This window comes from Neopelma chrysocephalum, unplaced genomic scaffold (genome assembly GCF_003984885.1).
Source record: "Neopelma chrysocephalum unplaced genomic scaffold, ASM398488v2 Primary Assembly neopelma1_96671, whole genome shotgun sequence".
Taxonomy (NCBI): domain Eukaryota; kingdom Metazoa; phylum Chordata; class Aves; order Passeriformes; family Pipridae; genus Neopelma; species Neopelma chrysocephalum.
Genome location: NW_020925316.1, coordinates 989,652 through 1,004,562, shown reverse-complemented (window position 1 = coordinate 1,004,562; position 14,911 = coordinate 989,652). Strand labels below are relative to the sequence as shown.

Sequence of the window (14,911 nt, the reverse complement as noted above, 5' to 3'; positions counted from 1 at the left end):
TAACTTTCCTTTATTACTGATCGTAGAAAGTTGGAGGTATGCTTCGTGCACTGGAAGCTGCTCTTTCAGAAAATCAAAGAGTTAATACCAAAGCACGAAGTGCCCTTGATCTCAAGAAGCAAAACTTAAAAAGTGAAGAAATTAAGTGCAATGAACTGGTAACACGTATGCAGAAGGTAAGCTATTTGTATATAATTTTCTTTACATGCTAAATTAATTCAGACTGTGGGTACAGCTGGTTTTTCTTGCCTGTTACAGTAAGAAAAATCCTGTGATAGGTAAAAAGTACATCAGAAAAGCAGAAACAAATGTTAAGGACATTGTTTAATTTGTGCAGCCTAAGGTAGTAGGTTCCCATTAGAAATGGACACGATGCAGATACAAAGCAAGTGCAATAGTAAGTTCCCAACCCTTTATTAACCTCAGGAGAGATCCCTATAACTTCAAATTATTATGCTGTCTGGACATACGTTACTCTTAAAATTAAATGAGAAATTTCTACCTTGCGTATTTCCGACAGCTGATGTTTTTTATGCAAGAGAAGCACTGAAGATCACTCTTTAGATATTGGGAAGAAAGAGATAGTTCTCCTAGTTCGTGGGCGGTTGTCATCACTTCCTGTATTTCCTCTGTCTGTAGATCTTTAGTGCACTCCTGGGACAAGTACACATTTGAAAACATGCAAAGACATATTGTAAGATTACAAAATTTGACAAAGGTCATAGAAGTGTAGTTGAAACTACTTGTAGCTCCTCATCTACACATGAATTTCAAGTTAATGGACTCGGATTCTCTTTTCCTTTTTTATTTTTGTTCTTTGTTTTGCTGAAGGATTCTAAAGCATTGGTGTCAAAGGAGCAAGAGCTAAAGAAGAAAGAGAAGGAACTAAATGCTCTACAGGAAGAAAGTGAAAAAGATGCAGATGCTTTAGCTAGAGCACAAAAACGTTTTAATGCTCTGTCTGCTGGTGTATCCAACAATAACAATGGGGAAGAAGCTTCTCTTTCTGAGCAGATGATGATCTGCAAAAATGAAATTAGCAAAGCAGTAACGGATACTAAACAGGTAAGAATAAAAGCTCTGCCTGTCTCAGACCTGTCTTCATGCTTCTTCTGAACATTGGCTGAAAACTAACTGACACATGCTTGAAAGGTCAATGAAAAGAGACGCAGATATCTATGCCAGATATTTTACATTTTAGCGTATGCATTAAGGTAACTTCTTGATAAAATATAAACAAAATACAGGAAAAAGCTGTAACATTGCTCTGAGGAAGTACAGAAACTGGCATTTGAGATATAAAGGAGGAGTCACTGTAATCAAATGGTTGATGGTATTTGATACAAAAAAATAAGATTACTGTCCATGATAAATGTTCATACAAAGAGATTTCTGCAGTTAAACTTAATGGAATCAAAATAAAGATGCCTGAGACTGTGAATGGAGTGTTTAGAAGAAACTTTTGTCCTCAGCTAAATTGTGTGCTAGTCACGTGACTTAACGCCATTTCTTTTGTCGCAAGATAGGATACCTCTGCTGGGATAGTTCTAGCAGTGGAATTTAAATTTTCAAAGTTGAAAGTGTAGCTTCCTTGTCTCAATTCAGGAAAAAATCTTCTGTAGAAAGTAATAAGAAAGGACCAACTGTATCCCACATTATTTTGGTTTGTTTCTTCTCAGGCTCTATTCATGTGCTAATTTTACCACAGCTAAATACTGGATCTATGTTTTTATTTCCAAATAACCTGTGCCATTATTTTCAAAAGCCAAGGGTTCTTTTTGGCATATCTGCAACCAGTGGAAAACTTTACAAATTTTTTAGTGCAAGTGTTCTAAATCTGCACCTGCAGGATTGTCTTTGAAGATCTGCTTCCATATTTGCTTACTCCTTACAGGCTCAAATGAAGTTGAATTATGCACAAGAAGAATTAAAGACAAGAGAAACTGAAGCTAAAAAGATCGATAAAGGCTACACGAAAGACCAAAACGCATTTGAAGCAGTTGAAAAAATGAAAAAAAACCTGGAGAACCAAATGAAGGAGCTGAACTATACAGGTCTGTACAGACTTCTGGTGCATAATTTTCAGGGAATCTGAAAAGGAGTATAGAAGTATCATGAGTTGACCTTGACTGGATGCCGGGTACCCATTAAAGCTTCTCTATCAGTCCCCCTCCTCAACTAGACAGAGGAGAGAATATATAGCAAAAGGCTTGTGGGTTGACATAAGGACTGGGGGAGATCCCTTGGCAACTACTGTCACAAGCAAAACAGATTTGATTTGGGGAAATCAATTTAACTTAATTTCATAGATTCTATTTCATTCCTGAGTTTCTGTACCTCCTCTCTCTGAGCATTGCAGGGGGACAGGGAATGGGGGCTGCAGTCAGTTCATCATATTTTGTCCCTGCTGCTCCCTCCTCCTCAGGGGGAGGATTCACACCCTTCCCTGCTCCACTCTGGGGACCCTCCCATGGGAAACAGTCCTCCACAAACTTCTCCAACTTGAATCCTTCTCATGGACCGGTTCTTCACAAAGAAGACTCCGTCCGCATAAGTCCCTCCCAAGAGGCGCAGTCCTTCAGGAACAGACTGCTCCAGCATGGGACCCCCACAGGGTCACAAGTCCTGCCAGCAAACCTGCTCCACTGTGGGCTTCCCATGGGGTCACGGCCTCCTTCAGGCATCCACCTGCTCCAGCATAGGGTTCTCCACAGGCTGCAGATGGATTCACTCCACCGTGAACCTCCATGGGCTGTAGCAGGACAACCTGCTTCACCACGGTCTGCACCATGGGCTACAGGGGAATCTCAGCTCTGGCACTTGGAGCACTTCCTTCCTCCCTGTCCTTCACTGGTCTTGGTGTCTTCAGGGCTTCAGGGCTGTTCCTCTCACATTTTCTCACTCTTCTCTCTGGCTGCTGCAGATTTATTTGGGTCTTTTTCTCCTTCTATAAAATGTTATCCCAGAGGTGCTATCACCACCAGTGATGGTCTTGGCCTTGGCCAGCAGTGGATCCATCTTGGATCCAGCTGGTGGACACAGAAGAGAAGGAAAATAAAAGCATTTAACTCTCTGCTTCCCATCAGGAATCAGAAGGCAACATCCAACCACTCCTGAGAAGTAGGACCTCAGTATGCATAGGGGCTCTTTTGGAAGACAAAGGCTTTAATAATGGATGCTCCCTCCTCCCCTCCTTTCTCTTAACTTTTACTGCTGAGCACACCTTTATATAATATGGAATATCCCTTGGGTCCCATATCCTGGCTATGTCCCCTCCCAACCTCTTGCCCACGTCCAGCCTACTGGCTTTTGGAAGAGGGGTTGGAGCGACAGCCAGCTCCACTCAGCAAAGGCTAAAACTGGTGTTATACCAACTACTACTTTCTACTAGAAATACAAAGTACAGATCTATGCGGCTGCTGTGGGAAATATTAACTCCATCCCACTCAGACCCAATGCAGGAGGGAAATGAAAAACCAAGTATTCTGTTTTCATGCACAAAGAAATTTCTCTGGTCAAAGCTCTGCAAAGTCTTACCTTCCACAGAAAGTGGCTTAAAATAATTTGATTTTATAAACTTTAGGCCAAGCGTTTTCAAGTTGGATGGAAAATTTAAATTCTAGCAAAAATTTACATGAATAAAGTAACCAGTGTCCCTGTGTACTGCTGGTTTTTCTCACTTAAAAGACTTCTTAAAGTTTGTTTCTCATACCAGGTAAAGTATGTTCCAGACACTACTCAAAACTCAACTGATATTCCGGAATGGCACTTAGAGAAGCACATTACACTGTAAACATTTTTTTTTGCATGTTTGATATTGTGACAGTGTTAATTTGTCTAAACTGAAAATTTACAGAGAATTTTAGAAAGTCTTTGAATTAAATATTCGCTACATATGTGTAAATTAAACAGTGTATGTTACCAGTTTTTAAGCTGACAAATTTTCTGTACTCTGGATGTATGCCTACTGCCTGTGTTCAACTCTGAAGAAGAGAAAGAAGCAGCCCTTCCAGCAAAAAAAAAGGCATTGACTTCTGATATCAGCCGGCTGAGAGAATTGTATGAGGGTTTAATGGCAAAGTTTCCTCATCTACAGTTTGAGTACAAGTAAGATCTCAGTGTGATCCTGAACATTATGTGGAAGTGCTTTTTGGGGCCTTTTGTGCATGGCTCATGGGACTTAGCAGATAATTCCACCAATGGCTTAGATGTTGCTTTCCTGTCAGCGCCAGTGAATAATGACTGTCTTACCTGTGCTGCAAAGTGAAGAGGGAGGCGGGGCAGAAAGTCAGGAAACGTTACGGTCTTACCAGAGTCACTAGAACTTAAAAGTTTTGTCTGATGGTTAACTTCGGTAGCTAAAGCCATAGAATCCAAGGGTCTAAACTGCAAAAATATGTAATCCTTACTTCCAGAGTCCTGCCTGTGGACCTCTGTGGAGGTCAATGTTGCCACCTGTCTCCACTAATCAAATACCTGTATCCCAAGGTTTATGTGTTTATGTAATAGTCAGGATGAACATACTCCCATAGCTGTGATAATAAGAGAACCCATTGGAAAAATCAGTTGAAAAATGTGTGAACAAATCATAGTAAAATCAGGAAGAACATTTGTTTAATGACTATGTAACCAACTCCTCAGTGGCAAATCTCTTGCCCTGAATTATTTAATTTAACCAGTTTCTGTGTGTTTGGTTTTCTTTTCTAATAGAATTTAGAATTTCCTACACCAGTATAATAAGCATCATGGGTTTTAAATATAATATTTTTTAAGATGCGTGGGAGAAAACCAACATGATTATTATAATTTATATTTATTTTCAGACATCCAGAAAAAAATTGGAATCCAAGCCATGTGAAAGGCCTTGTTGTAACTCTTATAATTGTGAAAGATCTATCCAAAGCAAAAGCCCTGGAGGCAGTGGCTGGAGGGAAACTCTATAATGTTATTGTGAACACAGAGGTAAGTTTATTGCATTAGTACAAGAACACTGGATTTCAAGATGCGGTTGTGTGAGTCAGGGCTGGCAAGCATGTGCATTGTTACTGAATGCTTAGGAGGGGGTTTGCACCATGTCCATGTTTAAATTGGGTCAAGAGAGTCATGCCTAGTTAGTGGCAACAATGTATTCTTTTTCGAATGCCCCGTTGACTATCTTTACAAAATCAGTTGTGTATTCAGTTGTGTGCTTTGTAACTTTTTCATTTGAGGTGACTGGCAAAAAGCTTTTAGAAATGGGTGAACTAAAGCATCGATACACCGTCATTCCACTAAACAAAATTTCAGCCAGGTGTGTTCCACCAGACACGGTCAAATTGGCCCAAAGCTTGGTATGTGGATAATACACTATTTACGCTATATTGCTTGTGTCCTGTTTTCATTTTGTTTCTGTGTTGAAAACATGAGCTTCTTAATGGTTTTACTAATAAGAATTTTTATAGGGTTTGAGAGCATACTGAATTTTTTACTTTTATATCCTTTCAGCTATGCAATTTTTAAATGGGTATTAATTATTTCACTAGTAACTGAAATAGTTTTAAAATGTAATGATGCTTTTAAAAAGTGTTTTATCAAAAAAAGACAAAAATTAAGTTTGAAAACTCTTATAACTTGAGGCATACTAACTGAATTCCATTATATTTCTAGGTTGGTCATGATAACTTGCATTTAGCTCTTGCTGTAGTTGCCTATGAACCTGAACTGCAGAAAGCAATGGAATATGTCTTTGGGACAACACTGATCTGTAATAACATGGATAATGCTAAGAAAGTGACCTTTGACAAAAGGATAATGACAAGAAGTGTTACTCTTGATGGAGATGTGTTTGACCCCCAAGGCACTCTGCATGGAGGCAATTGCTGGTTTTTTTCATATAATAATATCGTGTGTTCATGTGTTTACTGCTCTGCATGCTTTCTATAAGAATGAACAGTTACTTTTTGTGTAGACTCATACTGGGAATGATATCATCTGTTTAAGATTGTCTTGAGCTGAAATAATATTAATTAGATTAAGAAAAAATAATGGAAAACTATTTGTATAAAGTAATTTAGATTTTAAATATTTAAATCCTAGTTGTATAATCCTCTTGGAAGAAGAAATGCTTTATATTCAAGCACTTTTTTAAGTAATTCATAATGGATTTGAGATAATTTCATAGATTATGAAAAGTTAGTTCTTTGCACAAGACATGCACGTGTGGTATTCAAAGCCTGCAGAACTAAGTTTTGTAACAGAGGAGACAGTCTTTCTCCATGAGAACTCCTTACTTTAGCCTAGCTGACCTTATCTGTTTTGCAACTAAAATAAGTCACCAATGTGCATCATTATTAGCATTTAGAATTTTCTATTACCAGTGGTGAATCCACTAGTCTAATTCCTATTAGCCTGGCTTTTTATTTTTTTCACTGAACAGGTGCGTCCTCACAGGCTGTTCCAATATTATCTAAACTTCAAGAAATGAAAGATATTGAAGCAGAACTCAAGACAAAAGAATCTGAACTTGAGGCTGTAGAGAATGAGTTGGCAAGCTTGAAGAAGGTTGCTGAAAAGTAAGGTTTGCACTATAAAGTGTGTATCATTTCTCTTATGTGACTGAGTAAATTTAATATAAAGAAGTGTTTTGGGAGGCCACAGGGCGTGTTGAGATTGGAGAAATATGGAGAAAATTATTCCCTTTCTCCCTCCTGCCGCAGTTTAATTTGTAAGTTCAGCAATCAAAAGGAAATTTAGCTTTTAGATAACATATGTAAGAAAACTTTGTTTTGAGTAATACAGGGAAAAAAATGGTATACATTGATGTCTGCTTTAAATCACTTGCAGTTTTCTAAAGTTTCATGAAGTCCATTAAGAATGGATCTGTTCAACCATACTAACAGCCATATAGAATTCCAGTTTGTGATATCTCTTACTTTTCTTGCAAGAAAATATAAAGATGCTCAAAAGGAGCATTACTGTTTAATGATTTAAATTACGTAATTTTAAATATTTTTGATTTTCAGCTACTCAATTACTGAACATCTTTTTAAAAGATCAAACAGAAAAATGTGTTAGTTCTGCAGAATGCCATGAGAAGGTAGTGTTGCATAGTATGCTATCTACCAGCTGGATTTATTTTTAAAAATTGTTTTGATTGCGGTAGACTTCCAGAAATATAGCCACAAGGAAGAAAGGACTTCTGCTTTTAGATATTTTTTCTTTAATGTTTCAGCCTAGCATCTGTCATAATGCTGGTTTCAAAAACAGTGATTTCTGAATTGCAGTTGTTTTTAATATGTCTGATTGGGGCTACATAGCAGGAGTTACACATATGATAACTTGCATATCTACAAACCTCACAATTGCTATTATAGCAATTAAATCAGACTTTTATTCATTTAAGTGTATTTGTCCTACAGTCATCACTATATCTCACATTAGAATAGGATTATAGGCATTTATCCACTTACTTCAACTTTGGAAGGGAGATGCTGTGTACCCCTCAATACAGGAGTGTGTCACTGCTGTCTTCAAAGGTACCGGCAACTGAAGCAGCAATGGGAGATGAAGTCTGAGGAAGCAGAGCTGCTGCAAAAGAAGCTCCATCAAAGTGCTTATCACAAACAACAGGAAGAGCTGCTTGCCCTGAAGAAAACCATTGGTGACAAATGTGTTCTTACTCTTTTAACTGAAAATGAATTGCTGAGAGTGAGATGGATATCAAGCTGTTTGAGTTTGCTTAGTAAGAAAGTGTTGAAGTAGTGTTCATATAGCTGAGGAAAAATGTAAAAGCACAAAATGCAGCAACAAGTAAAACATAAAGACAAAAATGGAGAGAAGCAATACATATCTAGACATAATATTCTAGGGGTCAGGTATCTCGTTAGGTAGCCATCTGATTAATTACTTCTTGATCATGTGATTTGGCATATGCTTGTCCCTGTAAAAAAAAAAAAAAAAGAAAAAAGGCATATTTTCATTAATTTTAATGGGTGTTTTAATGTCTGTTTGGTTCCCCACCAAGAACTGGTAACAACAGCACACTGTCTTAGGATAATTAGTGAAATATCTGACTTCAGTCACTAGCAAGTTTACAACAACTTTTTTTCTGTCGGGGACAAAGACGGATTTATTTCAGTTGGAGTTTAGGATGTAAATTTAAAGATGAAAACGGTGGCCACTCTCACTACTATACTTCTTGATTCAGTGGAGTGTGAAGAGACATTAAACAAAACTGAAGAGAGCAAAAAGAAAGCAGAAGACAAATACAGGGAATTAGAGAAAAAAATGAAAAATGCAGAAGCAGAATGTGTAGAAGAACGAAAAAATGCTGAGCAGGCACTAGCTGTTGCCAAGAAAAAGGCAGACGCTTCAAGCAAAAAAATAAAAGATATGCAACAGGTAAAACTTCACCTTTATTGGGAGTTTTCTCAATGACAAAGTGGTTGCAGAAATCAGAAAGTTTGATTCTCCTGAGGTTTTAATACTGTCAGTTCAGAGACTTAATATACTACTCTGTAGTCACTGACATAGGAATTGCTGAAGTTTTTTTTTGTGGGTTTTGGAGGGGGGTTTTTGTGAGATTGTCCCCTTGCTGAAGAACGGGTGCTATTAATCTTCTACAGCATTTACTACATCAAACTGAATCCTAATTCTTTCCATTTAAATATAACTGCCATAAATTAAAAAACATCTCTTCAGGAAGTTGAAGCTTTTGTTCTGGAACTTGAAGAGCTGAAACAAGAACAGGCTTCCTGTGAACAGCAGATAGCAGCTGCAGAGGAAGCAATCAAATCTTACAAGGAGCAAATTGATGCTATGGCAGCTGAGGTGGCTAAGACAGAGGTAAACGTGAATACTGTGTTTCATTATCCATTTTGATGTTACTGAAGGTGTGATCCCCTAAAGCTCACATTATAATGTATATTTTGCTCTTCAGATTTGCTTACCAGCACTCAATCCACCCAGGTAGTTATTTTTTTGCTTGGTTTTCACATGTCAATTTTTTCTATTTACTGTGTCTGTTCTAGTAAGGGTCTAACACCAGCCTTTGTAAGAGGCTAATAAATGCCTGTTTGATTTGCTTTTCAGGAATCTGTAGAGAAATCACAGAAGGAACTGGCTAAGGAAAAGGAAGTAATCGCGTTACATGATAATGCAATTAAAGACAAATCTGCAGAGATGCTAAAATACAGAGAACAAAATAATGAATTACATATTAAGATTAAAGAATTAGAACATGACATCATCAAATGTCAACAAGAGGCTGCTGATGCTGCTGCCAAGGTATTTCAGAATTGTACTTTTCTTTCCATCTTGTGGCCAGGAGTGGTTATTTCCCTTGCCATGTGCAAAGGAACTTTTTCTTAAGCACTATCATATTTGCAATCCTTGATGTAAAAAGTTTTATCCCAGGACGAGGGAGTGAAAATTGTACATTGTAACAGAGTTTATCTGTAGGGACTAACAGAGAGTAGATTGCAGTGAGAAGGTGATCACTAAGAACAATCTAACCATATGGACAAATTAGGTAACTAATCACAGAGGGCAATTCCAAGATTTAGTGACACTGGTGTAGTCCAGATATAGAGAAAAAAGTGTTTCAATTAAGTAAGATACATATGAAAGCTACCTTAAAATCTTGGTTTGTGTACAGTCAAGGAAATCACCTAAAGCAATGTAAAGATATGCACCTGTGCTGCATTGGGATAGAAGAATTAATGTTGTAGAGTAATTTTAGCATGTTGATTTTTTTTTTCTTTTTTTTTTTTATTCTTGCCATTTGAGAAGGGTTTGGGGAAGGCCTGAACATATCTTCTTGTTTACAGATGAACAAAATGCTGATAGAGCACAAGTGGATAGCTTCGGAAAGACCATTCTTTAGTCAGCCAAACACAGCCTATGATTTCAAAAGTGGCGATCCTAAAGAAGCATTTCAAAGGCTGCAGAAATTGCGGGAGCGTGTAGACAAGCTGGGAAAGAATGTGGACGTGAGAGCTATGAACCTGCTCTCTGACACAGAGGAGAGGGTAAACATTTCTGTACTTTAATCTAAAAAGATTGAGTAGGTTATACACATGTATATAATGTAGCTTTGTTTTCATATGCTCTATTTCTGAATACACCAAAAACTAGACCTTCATGAGATAGCAGGAAATCTTTTGCTGGATCTTTTATACTAATCTGACATCTTTGAACTGTTCAGTTGCACACCAGTTTTATAGGTTATTCATAGTCTTGACTTTGGATGGTAAAAAGAATTATTTTATTACTCCCTACCCCAGTCCATCCTAAGCTGCAGTGTTAGGCAAGCTTTGTGGTATCTATTAGAGTATCTGAGAACTATATACTGTCATAAAAGTTGCAGATCAAAAAATTATTCATCTTCAAGCATAATAGATTGAAAGTGTTCCAGAGTTATCTCAAACTAATCTGTACCTTCAGGCTATTCCAGGATTGTCTCAAAACTGCCCACTGACTCACACTTCAACTTTTCTGGTACTGTTTCCTCCTATCAGCCTCCAGAAGCATGCTTTCTTCTATGGAAAAGCAAATGAAACATGATTAACTTGGAAGTGCAATTTTCAGAGTAATGTTAGCCTTCCCCTTTGCCGATTGTTGAAAATTCTGATGCTTTAATTTGCAAATAATATCCCCAGATTTACCTCCTTTGTGCAGCTAAATGAATACACTGGATTTCAGTCTCATGTTTAATTACTATTTCATAGTTAAAAAATGACATGGTAAAGCTGTAAGAGTGGCACAAAATTTATTTTAGCATAAAGATCATTAAAATCAATCTTTTCTTCTTATTTCTTTAGTACAATGACTTAATGAAGAAAAAAAGAGTTGTAGAGAGTGACAAGGCAAAAATTCTTGCCGTTATTGAAGAGCTTGACCAGAAGAAAAATGAAACTTTAGATATTGCTTGGAAAAAGGTATGAAACTTGAAATCTGATCTTCACGTTTTAGCAGAACATCAGATTTAGTGTAGATTACTGTTTTGTGTATTTCCACAGGGAAAAAGTCTTTTTTCAGAACTAATATCCCTCGCCTAGTATTTAAATTACAAAACAACCACTTTGTTTCTCCTGTTTAATCTCACTTTTGAGAATAAGACATTCTCTGAGAATTGTAATGATCCAGTTAAACCTGCAAAACTACTTTACCATTCTCTTTTAGTGCCCACAACAATTTAAGGACAGTTACACTACTGGCCTGCTGAAATACAGGGGTTTCTTTTTTTTTTTTATCTTAAAGCAATATTTCACCAGAGTTAAAATCTTCTGGTTCCCTGTAGCCCCCTACAATGTGGGGCTGTGGACCTGGGGTACTGTTCCAGTTGCTGATAGGATACTTAATAGTGGGTTAGAGCAACATCTGATTTACGTTTCTGTTACCTAAGCACTCTGCCTTCTTACTAGTTCTCTCATATAATAAACTGTAAAAAAGTATAAAATTTTCTCTTTCTACATGGAAAGCTTTTGACACATTCTTTTCCACTGTACCAGGAGAACTTGTACTTTTTGGCCTTTGAGAAAATCGATTTTATCTAAGATTGAATTACACACAGACAAAGTATTGGTTTTAATTATTACTACCTGTACTCAAGATATCGCTGACAAAATGGTACCTTTTCATTGCAAAAATCTTGTTTGGCAGAAATTGGTGAACTGTATTTCAAAGCATCACGGGTGGTGGAATAAGTGTGTTTTCCTTAACCTTGAAAGTTTTAATCTGCATTTACGAAGTTGCATCTCATCCAGTACCTGGGCATTGCTTAAGTAAACCTGGGAAGAATAAGAGTAGGGAGGATGCCAGCATGTACCTCTTACATGGTGATTATACTTTTACTAGTCCTTTAATTAACTGGGAGAAATCACAATTTACCAGCTAATAAAACTGTGTTAAAACTGTTTCCCTGGCTGATAGCATAAAGAAGCCTTCCTATATTTCTGTCATTTGATCCTTCTAAAATGCTTAGTATGAGGTGTCATATATCCTTTGGTGTTGCTTCTCTTTTCAGTACAGAAAAAATAAGATTCTGTATGCTAGTATTTTCTCACTATCCTGTATGTCCTAATCTTCAAGACATGAGTCATTGGGTTAAACTGGGCAAGATGTCTTGAGCTTTGTGCAGCTTTTACTGTTTTTGCTCTTTGGGTCTTGATTCAAAGCACGTTCATAAATCTTCTGTGGTCTGACTTCTAGGTGAATGAAGACTTTGGTTCCATTTTCTCAACACTCCTGCCAGGAGCCAAAGCTATGCTGGTAGCCACTAAAACCAACAATGTCTTGGATGGTATGGAGTTCAGAGTTGCCTTAGGAAACACCTGGAAGGAAAACTTAACAGAACTTAGTGGAGGACAAAGGTTGGTGAATATATTTGTTTTCTGTTGTGGTTGTGTGTATAATTGATACATCTAACTAATTATAGTTCTGAAAAGCAAAAAAATTAATCTTTTCCCTTGTCAAGTTAGGGACTCTTCCTCCTCCCAAACTGACTCAATATTGGAAGCACTATTCATTCTGACTTGGAACAACGCATTATTTGGCATAAGATAACAAACAAGATTTTACTCCATGAAGAAGTGACAAAACAAATGAGTTGAGTAGTGAGAAAATTGCAGTTAACTGTAGGTAGTACTGATGTAGTGTTGAATTAAGTGCTCCTCTCTTGGAACTGTAATCTTAAAAATCTATATAGACAAGATTTGCCCCAGTATAAAAGCAGTGTCATGGCAACAGTTTTCATCTCCAGTGACTACAGCTACTGTGTAGGGTTTGTGCTGCTTTGCAAGGAAAAAAATCTAACAAATTGAAAAGCAGAAACAGAATTTTGGAAGACGTGAGACAGATACAGAACTTTCTAAGGACAGACCACTTCAAGAACTGTACAGTGAAAAACATCTTTGCAAAACTCAGAATTGAAAATAGACAGAGCAACAGCATAATTTTAAATACTGTCACGCAACTAACCTGATCTTTCGATAAAAGAGTAAGTAACATTTGACATTTCTGACAGAATACTTCACATTTTGAAATGAGAAGCTGTCATTCCATCGAGAAAGCATTTTACAATCATAGAATTGTTTAGGTTGGAAAAGCTCTCTAAGATCATAAAGTCCAACCATTAACTTAACACTGCCAGGTTGACCACTAAGCCTTGTCCCTAAGCACCACATCCATGCATCTTCAGAATCCCTCCATGGATGATTGATGACTCAATCACTTCCCTGCACAGCCTGTTCCAGGCTTGGTAACCATTTCAGTGAAGAAATTTTTCCCAATATCTAATCTACACCTCCCCTGGTGCAACTTGAGGCCGTTTCCACTTATTCTGTCACTTGTTTCCTAGGAGAAGAGACCAACCCCCACCTGGCTATAACCTCCTTTCAGGTAGTTGTAGAGGGCAGTAAGGTCTCCCCTGAGCCTCCTTTTCTCCAGGCTTAACAACCCCACTACCTGCTCCTCACAGGACTTGTGCTCCTGTGCTCCTTCATTGCCTTTCAACAATTGTTTTCATAAGCCAAAGCCTTTCAGACAAGGGAGTAAATCATAACTTTCTTTTCTCCATCCTAGATCATTGGTGGCCTTATCCTTGATTTTAGCCATGCTCCTCTTCAGGCCTGCCCCAGTGTACATCTTGGATGAAGTGGATGCAGCCCTTGATCTCTCTCATACACAAAATATTGGGATGATGCTTCAAACTCATTTCAGACGCTCCCAGGTATGATCTTGAAATTACTGTGGTCAGAGAATGGTTTGGGTTGGAAGGGACCTTAAAGATCATCTAGTTCAACCCCCTTGCCATAGGCCCAGACAGCTTCCACCAGACAGATTGCTCAGAGCTCCATCCATGATTTTCAGAGGCAGTCTGCCATTGAGGACACTGAGCTGTTCACCTGTTTTATTCCAGGGATGTGTGTTGCATTTCTGAGTTGTTTCAACTGGAAGTTACATTGATGATATGGCAATGGTGAAACCTCAACTTTTAATGTAAGCTGTTGCTGCAGTGGTTAGAAGACAGGTAGTAATAATCAACTGATTGTTGATCAGTTTCAGGCATGACCCACATCCTGAATTCTTTTTTCCTAGAGTTCTTTAACCTGAGGTAAAAAATATTTCATGCTGACTTTAGTAAAATAAGCCAGGCACTAGTGGAAAGAATCTATCACTGTGACCTGTACATGAAAAAAAGGTAGTACACGTCTCTGTTTGGTGTTAAGACCTTTTCAAATTATTAGAGAAAGGAGGGGAACATTTGTTACTGGCATTGTAAAATGATTTGAACAGTATCTTTTGACTATGAAAGTTCCTGCATTCTTACAAAATTAGTGGCAACAGTGTCTGATGCAACATAAATGGGGATCCAGGGTTGTGGACTGTATCACAGGCCAAGCACTGGGATAGGGACAGGGATGTATGTTATTAGCTGCAGAAAATGTCTGGCCTGTGGGTCTGTGGGGCCTTGGTTACATTTAGAATATTCTCTTAAGAATTACCACCAAGTTTCTAGCCAAATAAAGTTAAAAGGACTTCTTTCTTTAGAGGCCTTTTCCATTGTTGCCTAAAGTCTTTCTTTGGATGGCAGCATTCACTTCAAACGTTTCTGTTTTCTTTTAGTTTATTGTGGTGTCCTTGAAGGATGGAATGTTCAGCAACGCGAATGTCCTCTATAAGACCAGGTTTTTGGATGGTGTATCCACTATCACAAGATACGATCAGTTTCAAAGAAGACCTATTAAGTCTTCCGCCAAGAAACCCAAGAGAACATGTAGGAGCTCTGAGACACCACCTGCCAAACGGAGTAACAACGGCCCTCTATTTGTGGAATGAGCTCCTTAAGTGTTTTGTTTTACTTTGAAAATGCTTTTTAAAAAGTTCTTTTATTGTATTTCAACATTAAATTTCAACATTCCTTAGTGTCTTA

At 37.8% G+C, this 14,911-nt stretch overlaps 1 protein-coding gene across 2 annotated transcripts in view; it reads left to right on the top strand.

Moving 5' to 3' along the window:
• The window catches only part of SMC2 (structural maintenance of chromosomes 2), a 20,465-nt gene extending 5,554 nt beyond the window's left edge, over positions 1-14,911 (top strand). For both annotated transcript variants that reach the window (XM_027708988.1, XM_027708990.1), the window contains exons 9-25: positions 27-176; positions 832-1,065; positions 1,895-2,054; positions 3,990-4,107; positions 4,824-4,962; positions 5,211-5,330; positions 5,647-5,851; positions 6,416-6,551; positions 7,515-7,639; positions 8,186-8,379; positions 8,680-8,823; positions 9,070-9,264; positions 9,807-10,007; positions 10,800-10,916; positions 12,190-12,350; positions 13,561-13,708; positions 14,605-14,911. In XM_027708988.1, coding sequence (XP_027564789.1) covers positions 27-176; positions 832-1,065; positions 1,895-2,054; positions 3,990-4,107; positions 4,824-4,962; positions 5,211-5,330; positions 5,647-5,851; positions 6,416-6,551; positions 7,515-7,639; positions 8,186-8,379; positions 8,680-8,823; positions 9,070-9,264; positions 9,807-10,007; positions 10,800-10,916; positions 12,190-12,350; positions 13,561-13,708; positions 14,605-14,817 — 2,760 coding nt within the window. In that variant the 3' untranslated portion in view covers positions 14,818-14,911. The remainder of the gene's footprint in view (positions 1-26; positions 177-831; positions 1,066-1,894; positions 2,055-3,989; positions 4,108-4,823; positions 4,963-5,210; positions 5,331-5,646; positions 5,852-6,415; positions 6,552-7,514; positions 7,640-8,185; positions 8,380-8,679; positions 8,824-9,069; positions 9,265-9,806; positions 10,008-10,799; positions 10,917-12,189; positions 12,351-13,560; positions 13,709-14,604) is intronic.